At 35.3% G+C, this 13,999-nt stretch overlaps 1 protein-coding gene across 1 annotated transcript in view; it reads left to right on the top strand.

Annotated features, from left to right (window-relative positions):
* Positions 1 to 3,161, top strand: part of LOC126101467 (uncharacterized) — an 88,021-nt gene extending 84,860 nt beyond the window's left edge. The window contains exon 10 of the mRNA XM_049912118.1: positions 1,232 to 3,161. Within this exon, the coding sequence (XP_049768075.1) occupies positions 1,232 to 2,300 (1,069 nt within the window). The 3' untranslated portion in view covers positions 2,301 to 3,161. The remainder of the gene's footprint in view (positions 1 to 1,231) is intronic.
* The last annotated feature ends 10,838 nt before the right edge of the window (positions 3,162 to 13,999 follow it).

Below are 13,999 nucleotides of genomic sequence, written 5' to 3'. Positions count from 1 at the left end.
CGTCCTCACAGCTTTACTTCTGCAAGTACCTCGTCTCCTACTTTCCAAACAGTTTTAATCTGCCAGGAAGTTTCATATCAGCGCACACTCCGCTGCAGAGTGAAAATCCCATTCTGGAAACATCCCCCAGGCTGTGGATAAGTCTCTGCAATATCCTTTCTTTCAGGAGTGCTAGTTCTGCAAGGTTCGCAGGAGAGCTTCTGTAAAGTTTGGAAGGTAAGAGACGAGGTACTGGCAGAAGTAAAGCTGTGAGGACGGGGCGTGAGTCGTGCTTGGGTAGCTCAGTTGGTAGAGCACTTGCCCGCGAAAGGCAAAGGTCCAGAGTTCGCGTCTCGGTCCGGCACACAGTTTTAATCTGCTAGGAAGTTTCATATCAGCTCACACTCTGCTGCAGAGTGAAAATCTCATTCAAGAATGAACTAGTGTTGTTTCATTGTATCATATATTGTACTTTAAATTTCCATTTCCAGTCACAATACTGTAGCCATGCAGATGTCAAGTACAGTAATGGTTCTGGATTTTTTTTTTTTTTTTTTTTTTTTCCCCTTCTACATCTAAAATTGGACCCTCTTTACTTACCCTCCAGTTCAAAAAATACTTGCACATGTAACACACGCATATTGGCCTCTCCCAAGAATTGTAATTCCCTTTTCGACCCTTTTTATCTTTGAAGCAGGTGAATGTGTTCTTTGACAGCCTTTTGTGTGGATCTAATTTTTCACATACCACACTGCTCCACAAACAGTAGAAATACAAAAACTATAATGCGTAACTCTATTGATGAAAAAATATTACTCTAAGTATCAGCAGCACAACTTCATTGCAAAGACTGAAAAACACAAACTATTGGCATGTAGCACCAAATGCTTTTGTTTGCTAATGGCATGGCGACAGGGTGCATTCTACCTGCAGACTGAAAGGTGATGTGGGAGGGGAATCAAATTTGTCACTGACATCTGTGTAGCTACAGCATTGTGTCAACTTCAGTGCATTAAATGTCAGTCACTAATTATTGTAATCATTCTGTAAGATTTTGTAGGTATTCTTTTGTGACAGTTTCTAAATTATATATACTGTGTATGCTAATGTTGCCAACATTTTAACACCGAAACATCTTCAATTTTCTTACTACAGAGAACCGAATATATTTACCATGTCATTCGACATGACTATAAAACTCATATAAAATCTTTGCTTTTTAAATTGACTGATATATTTTCTCTGTATTTAGGTGCCCTAAGGTGTTTTCACAGCACGGTCGTCTTAAGGCACACCTGATGACACATACTGGTGTGAAGCACATGAAGTGTCTGTTATGTGAGAAAGCTTACTCTGTTCGGAAGTCATTACGCAGACATTTATTGGAAAAGCATCAAGTTTCACCAGAACACCCACAGTATAAAAACTGCTTCTATGCAATGTCGGCCGCAGAAGCGGGCCTACTTATTCCAGAGGGAGCAGGTCCATTTGTGCCCCCCGATGATGATTCCACCAGTCAGTCAAAGGATGATGAAGATTATCATCCAAAGAAACCACCACCTCGTAAATTCCCTCGAAAAACACCTGGCAGGAAAGGACCAGGAAGAAGAGGTGTATCAAAGGGCTCTGCAGCGTTTGAAGTGTATAACTCGCAGGAGGGTGGTTCACCGTCGGGTGAAGTAGGTGAAGTGAAGAGGACCCGTAGAAAATATAACACAAAAAAGAGGCAGAGAGAAGCAGCAGAGGCAGCTGCCTTGGCGGCTGCTGCTGCAGAGGGAGGTGTCACTGGTACAACAACATCTGACTATGCCATTCCTGCCCTGTTGGATACAGAACCTGTAAGTCCATCATCAACAGATGGACCAGCTAGGAGAACACGCCAGAAGTCATCTCCGAAAGTAGCACCGCCGTTGATCTTTCATATGGACTCCAGCAGCAGTGCAGATGAAGCTCCTAATTCTCCTCCTCCACCTAAAAGAAAGGTGGGTAGGCCTCCCAAACGTCAACAGCCATCTACAGCACAGATGAAGAAACTCCAATTGGCAGGCAAAAAGAAACGCAGGGTGGAAGCAATTGTGGAGATTCTTCAGAAGACTAGCAGTTCTCCAAGTAGTGCAAGTCCTAGGGAAGAGGAGGAAGACCGAAGCTTAAAAGGCTCAGAAATGAAATCTGAGTCCACAGGTAGAACTTATCCAGACCCTGACAGTGACGATGCGCCAGTCTTGGCCAAAATTTTGCCTCTTAATTGTCCTCAGAAGCAAAGAAAAAGCTCATTCGAATCTCAGCCTAGTGTTTTCAGGGAGGAGGACAAGATGTGTTAGTTTAGAATCTTTAAATAATACAATGCCAAATGATAGCATAAAAATTTTTGTTTCGGCAGACATTTTTAAACATCTTTTTGTATTGTACCCAAAAATTTCTTAAATGAGTCTTTTCTTGTGAATGTTCATAAGACATTATTGTGATGTTTATCTTTGTCCCTGTTCAGAGAAGTTTGTTATGGACGGGTGACATGGTTGTGAAAATTTCTTTGCCATTATGAGCAGAGTGCATATTTGTCAGATACAGTAGTAATGAGAAAACAGACAGGTGCCAGTTACTATCCAAAGCATTTATAGTACAGATGTTTGCATTATTTCATTGTAGGATATATTGCTTATTCTGATATATTTAGGAGGCTGCTGTTTGTTTTTATGCTTATTTTTTGTTTTCAGAAACTGGGAAATGGAACTATTTTGTAGCAGATTTAAAGCTGTTAATTTATATATTGCTTGCATTATATGTCATTTAAGTACATATCCTGTGTAGTAATACCTTTCAGGTACTTAAGGGTTTTGTTAAAATATTTGACTGATTATCTTTGAAATTTGTCACTTAATGTCTAACAGTTATTACAAAGTAATACAGAACTGAAACTATCACTGCCACTAGAGATTGATGATAATTAATTCTGCATAAGTAAAATGTGTGAGCAGAAGTTGGGTGGAGCACTGGTCACGTTCTAAAACTTTTAGTTGTCAAAGGACAGAGAAATTCCAGTTTACATAGATGAAATAATTAGAGAGTTTATCATTAACCGTTCTTTGTAACTTTCTCAATAATAACAGAAATCATTCATAATTTGAGGGAACACAGCTCAGGATGGGAGTGCACTTTTATAGACAAAGCAACGCTGACAGTGCATAGCCAGTTTATAGGGAGGTGGGAGAGGGTGGGGGGGAGGGAGAGCTTGTGCAGTAATGAGTTACTTGTGTACAGTTCATTTTGCAGGGTCTTTTTACTATCATCCTGGTCATACCACCTCTGTAAAGCATCAGTTAAGTTGTGATTGTCTTCATCAGTTTTTCATTTATTTTCTTTATTTTGTTGCTACTTCTCACAACTGAAATACATAACTTGCAGAGCAATTCGATGATGTAAAATTGGCCTTCGTAGTTACACAACATTGTGACATCAGAAAATATTGCTTGGGTAGAACCTTATTCCTTTGTGTCTGGCTGTTAGTGAAGTGGGAAGTGACTATTTTCTGTTTAACTGGAATTTTTACTTCCTCTGTTAGAGATAGTAATACATTTTAACATTTTATTGTTTCCACATTTTTCTATAACTCCCAATAATTTGTGGGGCATTTCCTGTGTTCTCTTGACATGAATCTGATGGGGAAACAGTTACAGCTTAGTGGTTCACCTCCTAAGAAAAGAACAAAGTTTTTTTAAATATTGAGTTTGTAAATTGCTTTATCACAGTACATGGGTAACCCTTCTGTGCAGTGCTGTAGAAATCATTTTATTGCTGAATTAGTCAGCATAGTTTAAAAGATTCGAGCATTTTTGATTTAATGCATCAGTGCATTATTTAAAAGTAATGTGTATGATGCGGGGAAATGTTTCTGCCAGGTTTAAGTTCTCTTTATTATTGTTACAGACATTTAAAATAAGACTGTTGCATTTGTAATACAAGTAAGGCATGATTATATAGTCTCTGTTGTCTTATGTCATATACTTATAGTATTGTGGATGTCTATGTAAAATATGCATATGCACCATATTGGTTTGTTAGCATCTTCACACTCCTCCCTGAAAACAGGACAAAATACTTACGATCTTCAATAAGCAATGACATATTTATTTTATATGGATCACTCATTGTGCTATTATTTTAAGGCTCACACACACTGTCTCCCATTTGTGTGTGGAAATATTAAATGTTTTGTACAATCCTGGCAATGGATGAAATAGTATTTGGCAAGCAAATTCTGTTATACTTGAAAGCGATAACGTTTTGGACAGAAATTGGCATAAAACTGCTCAGTTAGAAACTTGTATGTGGTTGTATGTGCTTGTATGTGATCATATCTTTGTTTTATTAGCCACAAATATCAGGCAGCGTGTGATGTATTTCAAGAGGGCTCAGAACAGTGATATCAATTACATCAATATTTACGTGATATTTTTTTAATGCCCTAAGAATTAGCAGTAATACCATGTGTTAAGTGAAGTGGTATAATCTCAAAAATGTACTCGAAATTATCTTGTGGAACAGACAGTAGTCACAACAACAAAAGAGGAGGAAAATCATTTCATTTAAGACTTTCTGTATGCAATATTAGGAAAAATCAATTCTGACATTTGAATGTCAAAAATAATTTTTGTATATTCTGGTCGATTGTAAAAAAATAACTTCCTAAATAATACATTCCCCTGGTATAGTAGTTTCTAAAATTTCAATTTTAGGTAAGGCTAGGAATATTCGTATTTAGGAGGAAATTGTATGGATAGTTTTTTTTAAATGTTGATATCTTTGTGACTTCACAAAATCTGATTTTGGCAACAGATATTTTGGTATATGTGAGTGAACTGTATTAATGATGAAAACATTGTATTATCTTTATATATCTATCTTTCCATTCTAAAATATGTACGGCCCTTAGATGTGTTGACCAGTATTTGTAAGAGGTAATATGTACATGATGCTCACCAAATGACTACTCTTCTCTACTTATTATAATGTAATTCATACCAAATTATAGTTTCATGTAGTTTATGCTCGAAGAACTAAACAGTGTTCTTTACTGCAGTAAATTGGTATATACGTTTGTGACTGTAAATCATCATCTCATTCACAGTGAGCAGCTTTTCTGTACCTCGATTTTGTGCCAGCAAATACTGGGAAGAATGCAGGGAAGGAAGAATGAGCCTTCATCTTAAGATCAGAATGTAGCTTTTTCTCAAAGATATTAGCATCATTTACATATTTTCCTCACAGTAAATTTATAGAAATAATGAATTTTGTGTGGAATGATTGTTTTTGTTCTCACCTTTTCCCCAATTTCTTTTGTTATACTGTCATTGGTTTGTTTACTCAGAGATAAAGTTAATATATCAAGTGACATTTAGTTTCATCGCAGAAACTCATTGAATCAAATGTATCATTCTTTTTTTAAATATATTCATGTAAATGCTGTTTTTTCCAGTGTGTATAAACGAACAGGGATACAGCTAGCGCATAAGCACATTACTTTTAATGTTATGTTTTAGACTCTTATGACTAAGTATAATTTAACCCAGTCGGCTTTCCATTTTCCCCCTTTTTAAGTGTATCATATCACTTAAGAACTGTTCATTAGTTATTAGTGTATGTATGTTTCATACATTCTCTTATATTGTATATTGTGGCTCATGTAGGTCCAAGAAGTGCTGATAATTTTGCATAATGCTTATTAGTATTGTAAATTATATTCTATTGTGTGTTTCCTGCTGTATGTCATTTTCAGTATACATATTGTGCTAGCACTAACAGGAAACATATGCTGTAAAGTGCAGTTCTATTGACAGTCATTGTGCATACTTGACATCTGTGTGAACTTATTACAGTTTCTCTCTTAGCTCTTCATTACTAAAGCCATGAGTTGCATTTGCAGTTCTGTGCTATTTAGAAACTAGTAATTGTCATTTTTTAATAATTTGAACAGTACTGGGGAAATGGGGATTTCTGTGCAAATGACTGACCAAAGTAGCAATTATTATTAGTTTTGCAAATATATTACAGCACTAAAGCTTCTGTCAGCTTACCCTATATTTTTACTGAAAGATACATTCAGCTTGAATCATTATAGTTCACATGAAGCAGGCTTTTACTGTTTAGTGTTGTGTGATAGGCAGGTAGGCAGCCTTCTTGGAACTAAAATGACTGCAGGTATTCAACCATTTATAATAGAAACTAACAAGGTATTTTTAACACTACAGATACAATTGACTGATGTTTACATAATAACCGGGTATATTTTATAAATACAATTTGTTACCAACAGAATGCAGGTCTATTTCAGCAATACACTCACACACAGGTATTTTATGATATATGCAAGGTGGCTACTGTGTTTATCTGTCTGACCTCTTTACAGCAGAATATATTGGTTTTTGTAGAGTTGTTGTTGGTTCTGTTGATACTTTAACTGTTCAGTTGGCTGACAAAATACATGGATGAATAATATATATTTAGATATATAAGATAGTGTTGTTTATACAAGAGTATACAGCTATAACTGTGTTACTGATTCACAGATTCATTGAAAGACACAGCAACTCATAGAAGAGTTGTCACAGTTTTCTTGCTTCATTGTTATAGTACCAGACCAATTTCACGTGTATTTATGAATTCTCAGAAGTATCTGACTTATTTGTGTGGTGAAACAGTTTGGTTACTGACAGGATTGAATTTATCAGAAGTAATGAGACACAGAAGAGAGTACTATTTTTTGATGTTGATATTTAAATAAATAGTACAGTAAATGACATGTTTGAGAAATATTTCTTGTTACTTCTGATAAATACCTTTGTTCTTACACTCACAGTGAGATGAAGTGGTTAGATTCTGTTATTTAAAAATATATTTATATGTACGTGTATATATATACCTCATGTTACCTGCTCACCAGGTAACTTACGCATTGTGATATCAAACGTTCATTTGAACGATTCTTGCAATGTACTTCCTGCAGTATAAATAAGTTTATTTGCAGCTATATTATGACATTGTTTTAAAGTCAGCACATTCTGAACAGGATGCCAGGTCCATAATCATATATTACAGTTACATGCCAATACATAGAAGGCAGCAGGTGCAGTTTATACACAGGCTTTGCTGATTTATGTTGTTACAGAGATAAAGTGTAGTGTGACTGACCTTTTTATCTTGTAACATTATTGAGCATAAAGGAGAAAGTGAATGTTGTCATCCAGCAATAATATTTATAAGAGAAGATTTTTGATACTTATTGGATTTCAGCTGTGACTTTTTGCAAGGCTGCTGTTCTGATAGTATGAATTTAGTGACAGGCATTTGTAAGTAACTATTTTATTTACAGGACTTTAATATTGCTATACCATAGATAGTTTTACATGTTGTTTGAATGTCATAATAAGCACTTAGTGACGAAATGGGTTTTTTAATCACGGGGTTGTTATATTACAGATCAGCATATCCTGTGTTTTACATCTGTTGCCTGCAAAATATTTTATATATTGTATATAGCATTCAATGTAGATAAATATATATAGATCTATATTTATACATGTGCATTTCTATGCTAATAACTGTTCATTTATAAGGAAAGAGGCTGGATAAACATAGTGGTCACCTTATTCTGGATATATTATTTTGTTGACAGTTAACACATTGCAGTTTTTCTTACATGAACTGTTTCTACCTCAAGCCATACAGATATACCAATAGATTATAAAGCCAAGTAAATAAATGAATGATTGTTTTTATTCTTGTTATTGTGTATCTTTTTGTGCATTGTGCATAAGCCATTATGTAAATCATTGTCATCACATTTTCCCTGTGCTATGCTGCAGGTGAAATATTTTCATCCCATTTATTCATGTGTCTTACTGTTAATCTTTTTTGATATTACTGTGTTTTTATGGACAGAAGACAGCTGATTTTGCAGCTGTATTTGGTTTCATAAATTCATAAATGGGTTCCTCTTTTTCTGGAGCTCATTTTCACATTTTTTATTTAATGTATAGTAAAGCTAAAGTGTAAACTTTTACAACCAAAAATTATTTCATTATTGGGAACACCTTAAAGCATTTAATACACATAGAATATGTAAGTTTGGCAGAAAGTAGTTTTACTGTGGGAACAGCTGAGGATTGACGAGTTCTTTTTGTGCGATTTCTTGAGAGACTACATAAAGTTGACTAGTTTTGTTGAAGTAGTACACCTGAACTGCTAGACTGGTCACTTAAAATAGCCATAAAAATATGAGTAGCTAAATTTTTTTGTGTACACTATTTGATTATTCTTTGCTTCTCTTCACTGAATTGGCATTACTACCTGAATGTTAAAAATTATTGCTTAATTTCCTGTCTGACGGCTGTCTTCTGCCTTTAACTCTTTTTCCCACCACACCTTCCTTTTGTTTGCATTTCATAAACATTGTTGCAGACAGTATCTAAAGTCTGAAGTTTTTGAGTTGTGTACATAAATTTTCCATTTTTGTCTTATTTTATATTTTTTCTAGTCTTTTGCCTCAGTCTGAAGTGAAGCAAAAGTTTGGGATCTGGACTGTGATACACATGTAAGAAATTATTCATAAGAATAATATTTGAGTATGTTGTTGCTTCATTCCTATTCATGAATTGTGGTAGCAATTTTTCTCTTTAACTGACAAAAGGTTTTTTTTTTTTTTTTTTTTTTTTTTTTTTTTTTTTTTTTTTTTTTTTTTTTAAATTGATAGTTGTGTTACTGTTTAGTATGCCATTCACGTGAAGAGAGGTATCTCTCAGAGTTTAAAAATCATATTTTTATGGTCACCAAATGACAGACAACAATGTCAAAGAATTCTACTTTTGCTTTATCATGTGGACATGGGTGCCCACAAACATCTCTCTTGGGTGGGAATGGGGGGGACTGCAGGACTCTATAATTGTCATTTTTTTATATGAAGTACAAGTTCTACAGCAACTGGTAAAGCACTGCAGTCAGGCATGTAGTGCTACAATTGGCTAAATGAAAGCTTTAGTGGAATTTTGGGAAATAACTTCTAGAAGTGTATGAGGAATAAAAACTCCGTACACTAGATTCCAGGAGGGAGCAAATGCCCCCTCTTGCCACCTCCCTGGAGGTTAGCTTAAAGAAATATGCTGCACCTAAAACAAATAGTGTGCCTCACAACTTTGGTGCCATTGATTCACTATACTTTCATGTTTCTTGTAGAGGAACCTTTTGCTCCCTGTCACTTCCCCTCCCTTCTCTTTCCTTCCATTTTTTGCTGTTTACACCCATACACACAGCTGATATTTGTATTCTGTGAAACTCTGCAAACAAACATTATTCCATAATTGTTTAGAATTTTCTTACAAATTTTTGTCAGCTGTCAATTTAAAATTCTAAATATACCTGTTGATATTCAATAAATATAAATTATAATTTCATACCTCTACCTGATTTAATGTGCAGAAGCTTCTTTGGATTTAAGCATGGTCATAATTTACTGAAGTTACATCTGTTTTTTTATTTTTTTTATATTGTATATTTACCATGGTGGATTTATCGTATTATTGGGACTGATTCCCGTAACTGTACTCGTTGAGGCCTTCAAAGGTTTAGGTTGATTACACTCCCCTGCCCCCCACCCCCCACCCCAAATGCTTCCTGTGTGTAAAGAAAGTATTATACTTTGACGTTTCTGTTTGGTGTATCGCTCAAAGGTGGAGTTTTGTTAACTTTTTATTTGTTCTGGTGGGATTGTATTTCAAGAAGTGAAGGTAAATAAGTACAAAATCTGTAACAAAACATTTTTCTTAATACTAATGTGAGTATATGGTATGTTCTTCTATTTCATGGTTTCTTATTACATATTTGCAGAATATATGTATATGTTATATGTGAAATCAGCTTCTGTCTTTTGCATAATATATTGCAACAACATGTTCTACAAAGTGCCAGTATGAGTGGGTAGGGAAAATGTATAAAATTTTATTGTTGTAAGTTTATTTTTCTTATTGTAGTTATGTTTTATTGTTTTTCCCTCAGTGTATGAAATTGAAATCTTCAAGTATTAAAAGGTCATCTTCTAAATGTCATAATTGGCATTGAATATTTACAGAAAAATAAATGTAGTCAACAAAATGAAATTGTGTTATATTTCTGACCTTCGCATTTTTTTTTAATGCAGCAGGGTGTGTTGATAGGATAAAATAATAACCACCACCACCACCCTTCCATCACGCCCCCCCCCCTCTCTCTCTCTCTCTCTCTCTCTCTCTCTCTCTCTCTCTCTCTCTCTCTCTCTCTCTGTGTGTGTGTGTGTGTGTGTGTGTGTGTGTGTGTGTGTGTGTGTGTGTGTGTGAATTTAAAAATTAGTCATTGGATAGAAACAATGTTATCAAGAGTTTTAATCATTAAAATTAGGAAGCTGGACAACAAAGTTGACTTGACGTATTTCTGCCTTTGGTCTTCCAGCATCAGGTAAAATTTACATCTTCTCATCTTGTGCTATGAAGCACCTAGTAATATAAACTACTTAAGCATTGTAACTTCACTGGTAAAGTCTCACACACAGGTAGTGCAGGATGGTTATGCCCTAATCTTTTCTGCATTCAGTTTGGTTGTAGTACGTGGAAGTTATGAAGAGAGCATCATTGTGCCTCCTCAAGCCAAGAAGTTACAACAATGAGTTATTCAAATGATTAATTAATTATAATATTGCAATATTGTGTCAGTTAATCTCATAGTGGGCTGTTGTGTGTAATGAATGAGGAATTCTAGTTGTGAAAGAGAATGAACATATGACGATAAAGGGCAAGAACTGTGCAAACTTTTGAAAAGTATCAAAAAGCAGACAGGGAATACATTGTCACAGTGTTCCTCTGAGAATTATATTATTTGTAGTTGCTAGCAGGACTGCCATTCTTCCTGGTGGCAACTTGGCTCTGGTTTGGTTCTATTTTGTACTAAAAGTCTAATTGCCACAAAAAATAAATCAATCTGACCTTTCATAATGCCATACAATTATGTCTGTCTATGGAAGCTTAAGAGAAATGGCATATATTTTAGAAGAAGAAGGAGAAGGTACATTTGTTGTTCCTCATCTAGGCAAGCTTTCTATTCTGAAGCAATTTAAGCAGTTTATGTATTAATCATTTTGTTTTGCATATTGCATTGATCTTTGTCCATGGTTTCAACACAGAAAAAATGTTGTTGTTGGAATTTAACATGAAACTGCCACACTGTGGCCACCTATGTTAAGTATTAGCCAACAGAGGTAGGCCTCACCAATGGAAGAATCCAACAATTTAAAGAGCTATCGGTGTTTTCGTGTTTCTTGAAGTGAACATGAAATGAAAGCAGTAAAAATTTTATAAGGGGGACTCGTTATTCCTTAACAAAAGGGATTTCTATAGCAGAGCAGAAATTTTTCATGAATTCACACTTTTGAACAACAGTGGCTGATAACAAATAAAAGCCACTTGTACACAAATAAGTCAATAACTAAACAGTACAATAGTAGGATAACAACATGCAATTGGAACAGGTACTGTTTTCAGATGCTTTGAGAGTTCTTTGAAGAAGTCCACTTGTTTCACTCCCATGACAAAAAGGCATTAATATGGCGCTTCATTTACAAGTGTTCAACAGCAAAAATAGTGATACTTATTAAAATAGTAGAATATTGTTGTGGTAGATGATGTAATGTCTGGCAGAGAGAAATAGAATACTGTTCATAAAAACTTTACTTAAGAAAACTGAAAATTCATGATTAATTACAATATTTTGTGCAGTGTGCTTAGTTTAGCTTTCCCTTACAATCTTTCCTTTGGAAGTAAGGAGCAAATAGTTTTGTGTCTGTATAGTGCATTATAATTTCTGTACTTACTTCTGTATTCATGAGAGCAAGGCTTGTAATGCAAGTATTATAAAGGACAGAGTAAATCTTATCAAACAGGAAACTTAAATTTCAAAAATTATCAGTGACACTGAAGGCCAATTTTCGGCATGATTCGGTGGACCAAAATGGAATTTGGGGACCATCAAAAATTGCTGGGTCTGTTTGCAAACAAATCACATTTACAATAAATTGATTGAAATGGGTGCACATTGGAATATGGCGAAGTTATCAGTGCATTAGTATTAAGGTTTTAATTAATTAACAAATTGACTGCTGTGAGACTGCCAGTGGATGTGGCAGAGGCTCACACCTGGCACCATGTGCCTGATGGCGGCCATGCAATCCAATCTGTCTAGATGGAGTGTAAAGTTGCAAAAAGCAGAGTTCCAATCATAGAAAAGATATTGTACTTGATTTATTGTACATTGGCAGCATCTCAATTAAGAAATAGAAATTGATGTAAAATTCTGCATTATATACTGCACTAAACTAACAAGGGGAGGCCATGACATTTGGATCACGAATTAACTTCAAACTTTGTACACCTTAAGTAAGCCATTAAAACGACGTTACTTGCAAGTAGTAAGGTGCACTACTCCGGCAATTCCTAGAAAATAACAAGAGAAGTTTTGCACGCACCTATTATGTACCTGATACATCTGTGCGTAAGTGCTGGATGTTTGAGTTGATGGTGGTCAAGTGGTCATCGTTCGAGCTTCGTAAAAGGGATGTGTACAAGGCAATGGTCCGACTCCCACTCAAACCTTTATTTTTGTAGTACAGTTTTAAATTCTGTGATATTCAAAAAATTTGCACCTATACTATTCGTTCTTGCTACATTAGCAATGCCTCAATGCTACACAAGTTAACTGCCAAATGGGGCCTGCCTCTGTGTGTGCAGCTCAAAGTGTTGAGGTGCAAAGTAGTTCCGGTACCTTACAAAATTGCATGTATAAGGGATTTCACAATTCACGACATTTTCAAGAAAACACTATGCGTTTCTTCGTTTACTTGTTGATGGTTATAAATATGTTTGTCCTGATGGTTAAATTTAATTAAAAATAGTAAGTATTCAAATAATATGAAATTCACTAACACTTCATTCTAATACACGTAGCTTCTTTTTATTATATTACATCTCAAATGTCATATAAATTAATAATAAGACCAGTGATAAAAAAAGAACAATAGTTCAGTTCTGAGCAGGAGTTGAACTGTCACCTCATACACATTCATCATATGAAGCACAAATCCTAACCAGTTGACTACCATGAAGGGTAATGTGCAGAACCTACACACAGATACATCAGGTATATAATATATGCATAAAACTCGTCTTGCGATTTTCTTGGAGCTGGCAAAGTAGTCCATCTTACTATTTGCCCATTATGTTGTTTTAATCGTCAACTAAAGGTGTACAAAATTTGAAGTAAATTGTGATCCTAACGTCATGACCTCCCCTTGTTAGTTCAGTGCTTGGCCACCAGTGGGCATACAGTGTCAGGCATAGACATCTGCTGTGTCTGCAGGTAGCCTCATTGCGGTCATCATGTTAAAACATAATCTTTTAGATCAAATGAAAGACCTGTATTGAGGCATTTCAATGTTGTGCATTGACTGTGATACTTCAATTACTTCAGAATATCTTTCAGAAAAAGGAGGTTGAGCAGTGTTGTCATATCAGGCTTTGCAGGATTGGTTCATGGATGCTATACCCTACAAAACCTTTCATGTTACTGTGTGCAAAAAAGGTCATCCTGCGAAAGATGTCAGATTTTGTACATGTGTTCGTACATAGTGTCTTTTATGTTTTCAGACAGTAGTCATTACCCGAGTCTGCAAAGGATTCATGTTGAGTTTGTTACAGAAATATGATCATGAGAAATTAAGATAGCTAACACTCGAAGTAAAAAAGATTGGCAGGATGTCAGAGCTAGTCCCTTTTGACACATTTCCAAATGAATATTTCTGGTGGAACTGCTCTTCATGCTCATTTGGAATGGAGCTGGAAAGCAAAGAGACTTACTTCCTCCTGTCCACAGAGCTGTCAGTAGGACAACTAGGTTTTCATGCTTGCCTGCTATATAATGACACTGTAATAAGATGGCAGGTAGTATGTCC

The sequence above is a fragment of the Schistocerca cancellata genome, chromosome 9 (genome assembly GCF_023864275.1).
Source record: "Schistocerca cancellata isolate TAMUIC-IGC-003103 chromosome 9, iqSchCanc2.1, whole genome shotgun sequence".
In the NCBI taxonomy this organism is placed as follows: domain Eukaryota; kingdom Metazoa; phylum Arthropoda; class Insecta; order Orthoptera; family Acrididae; genus Schistocerca; species Schistocerca cancellata.
The sequence above is the reverse complement of the archived record's forward strand: the minus strand, read 5'-3'. Positions and strand labels throughout refer to the sequence as shown.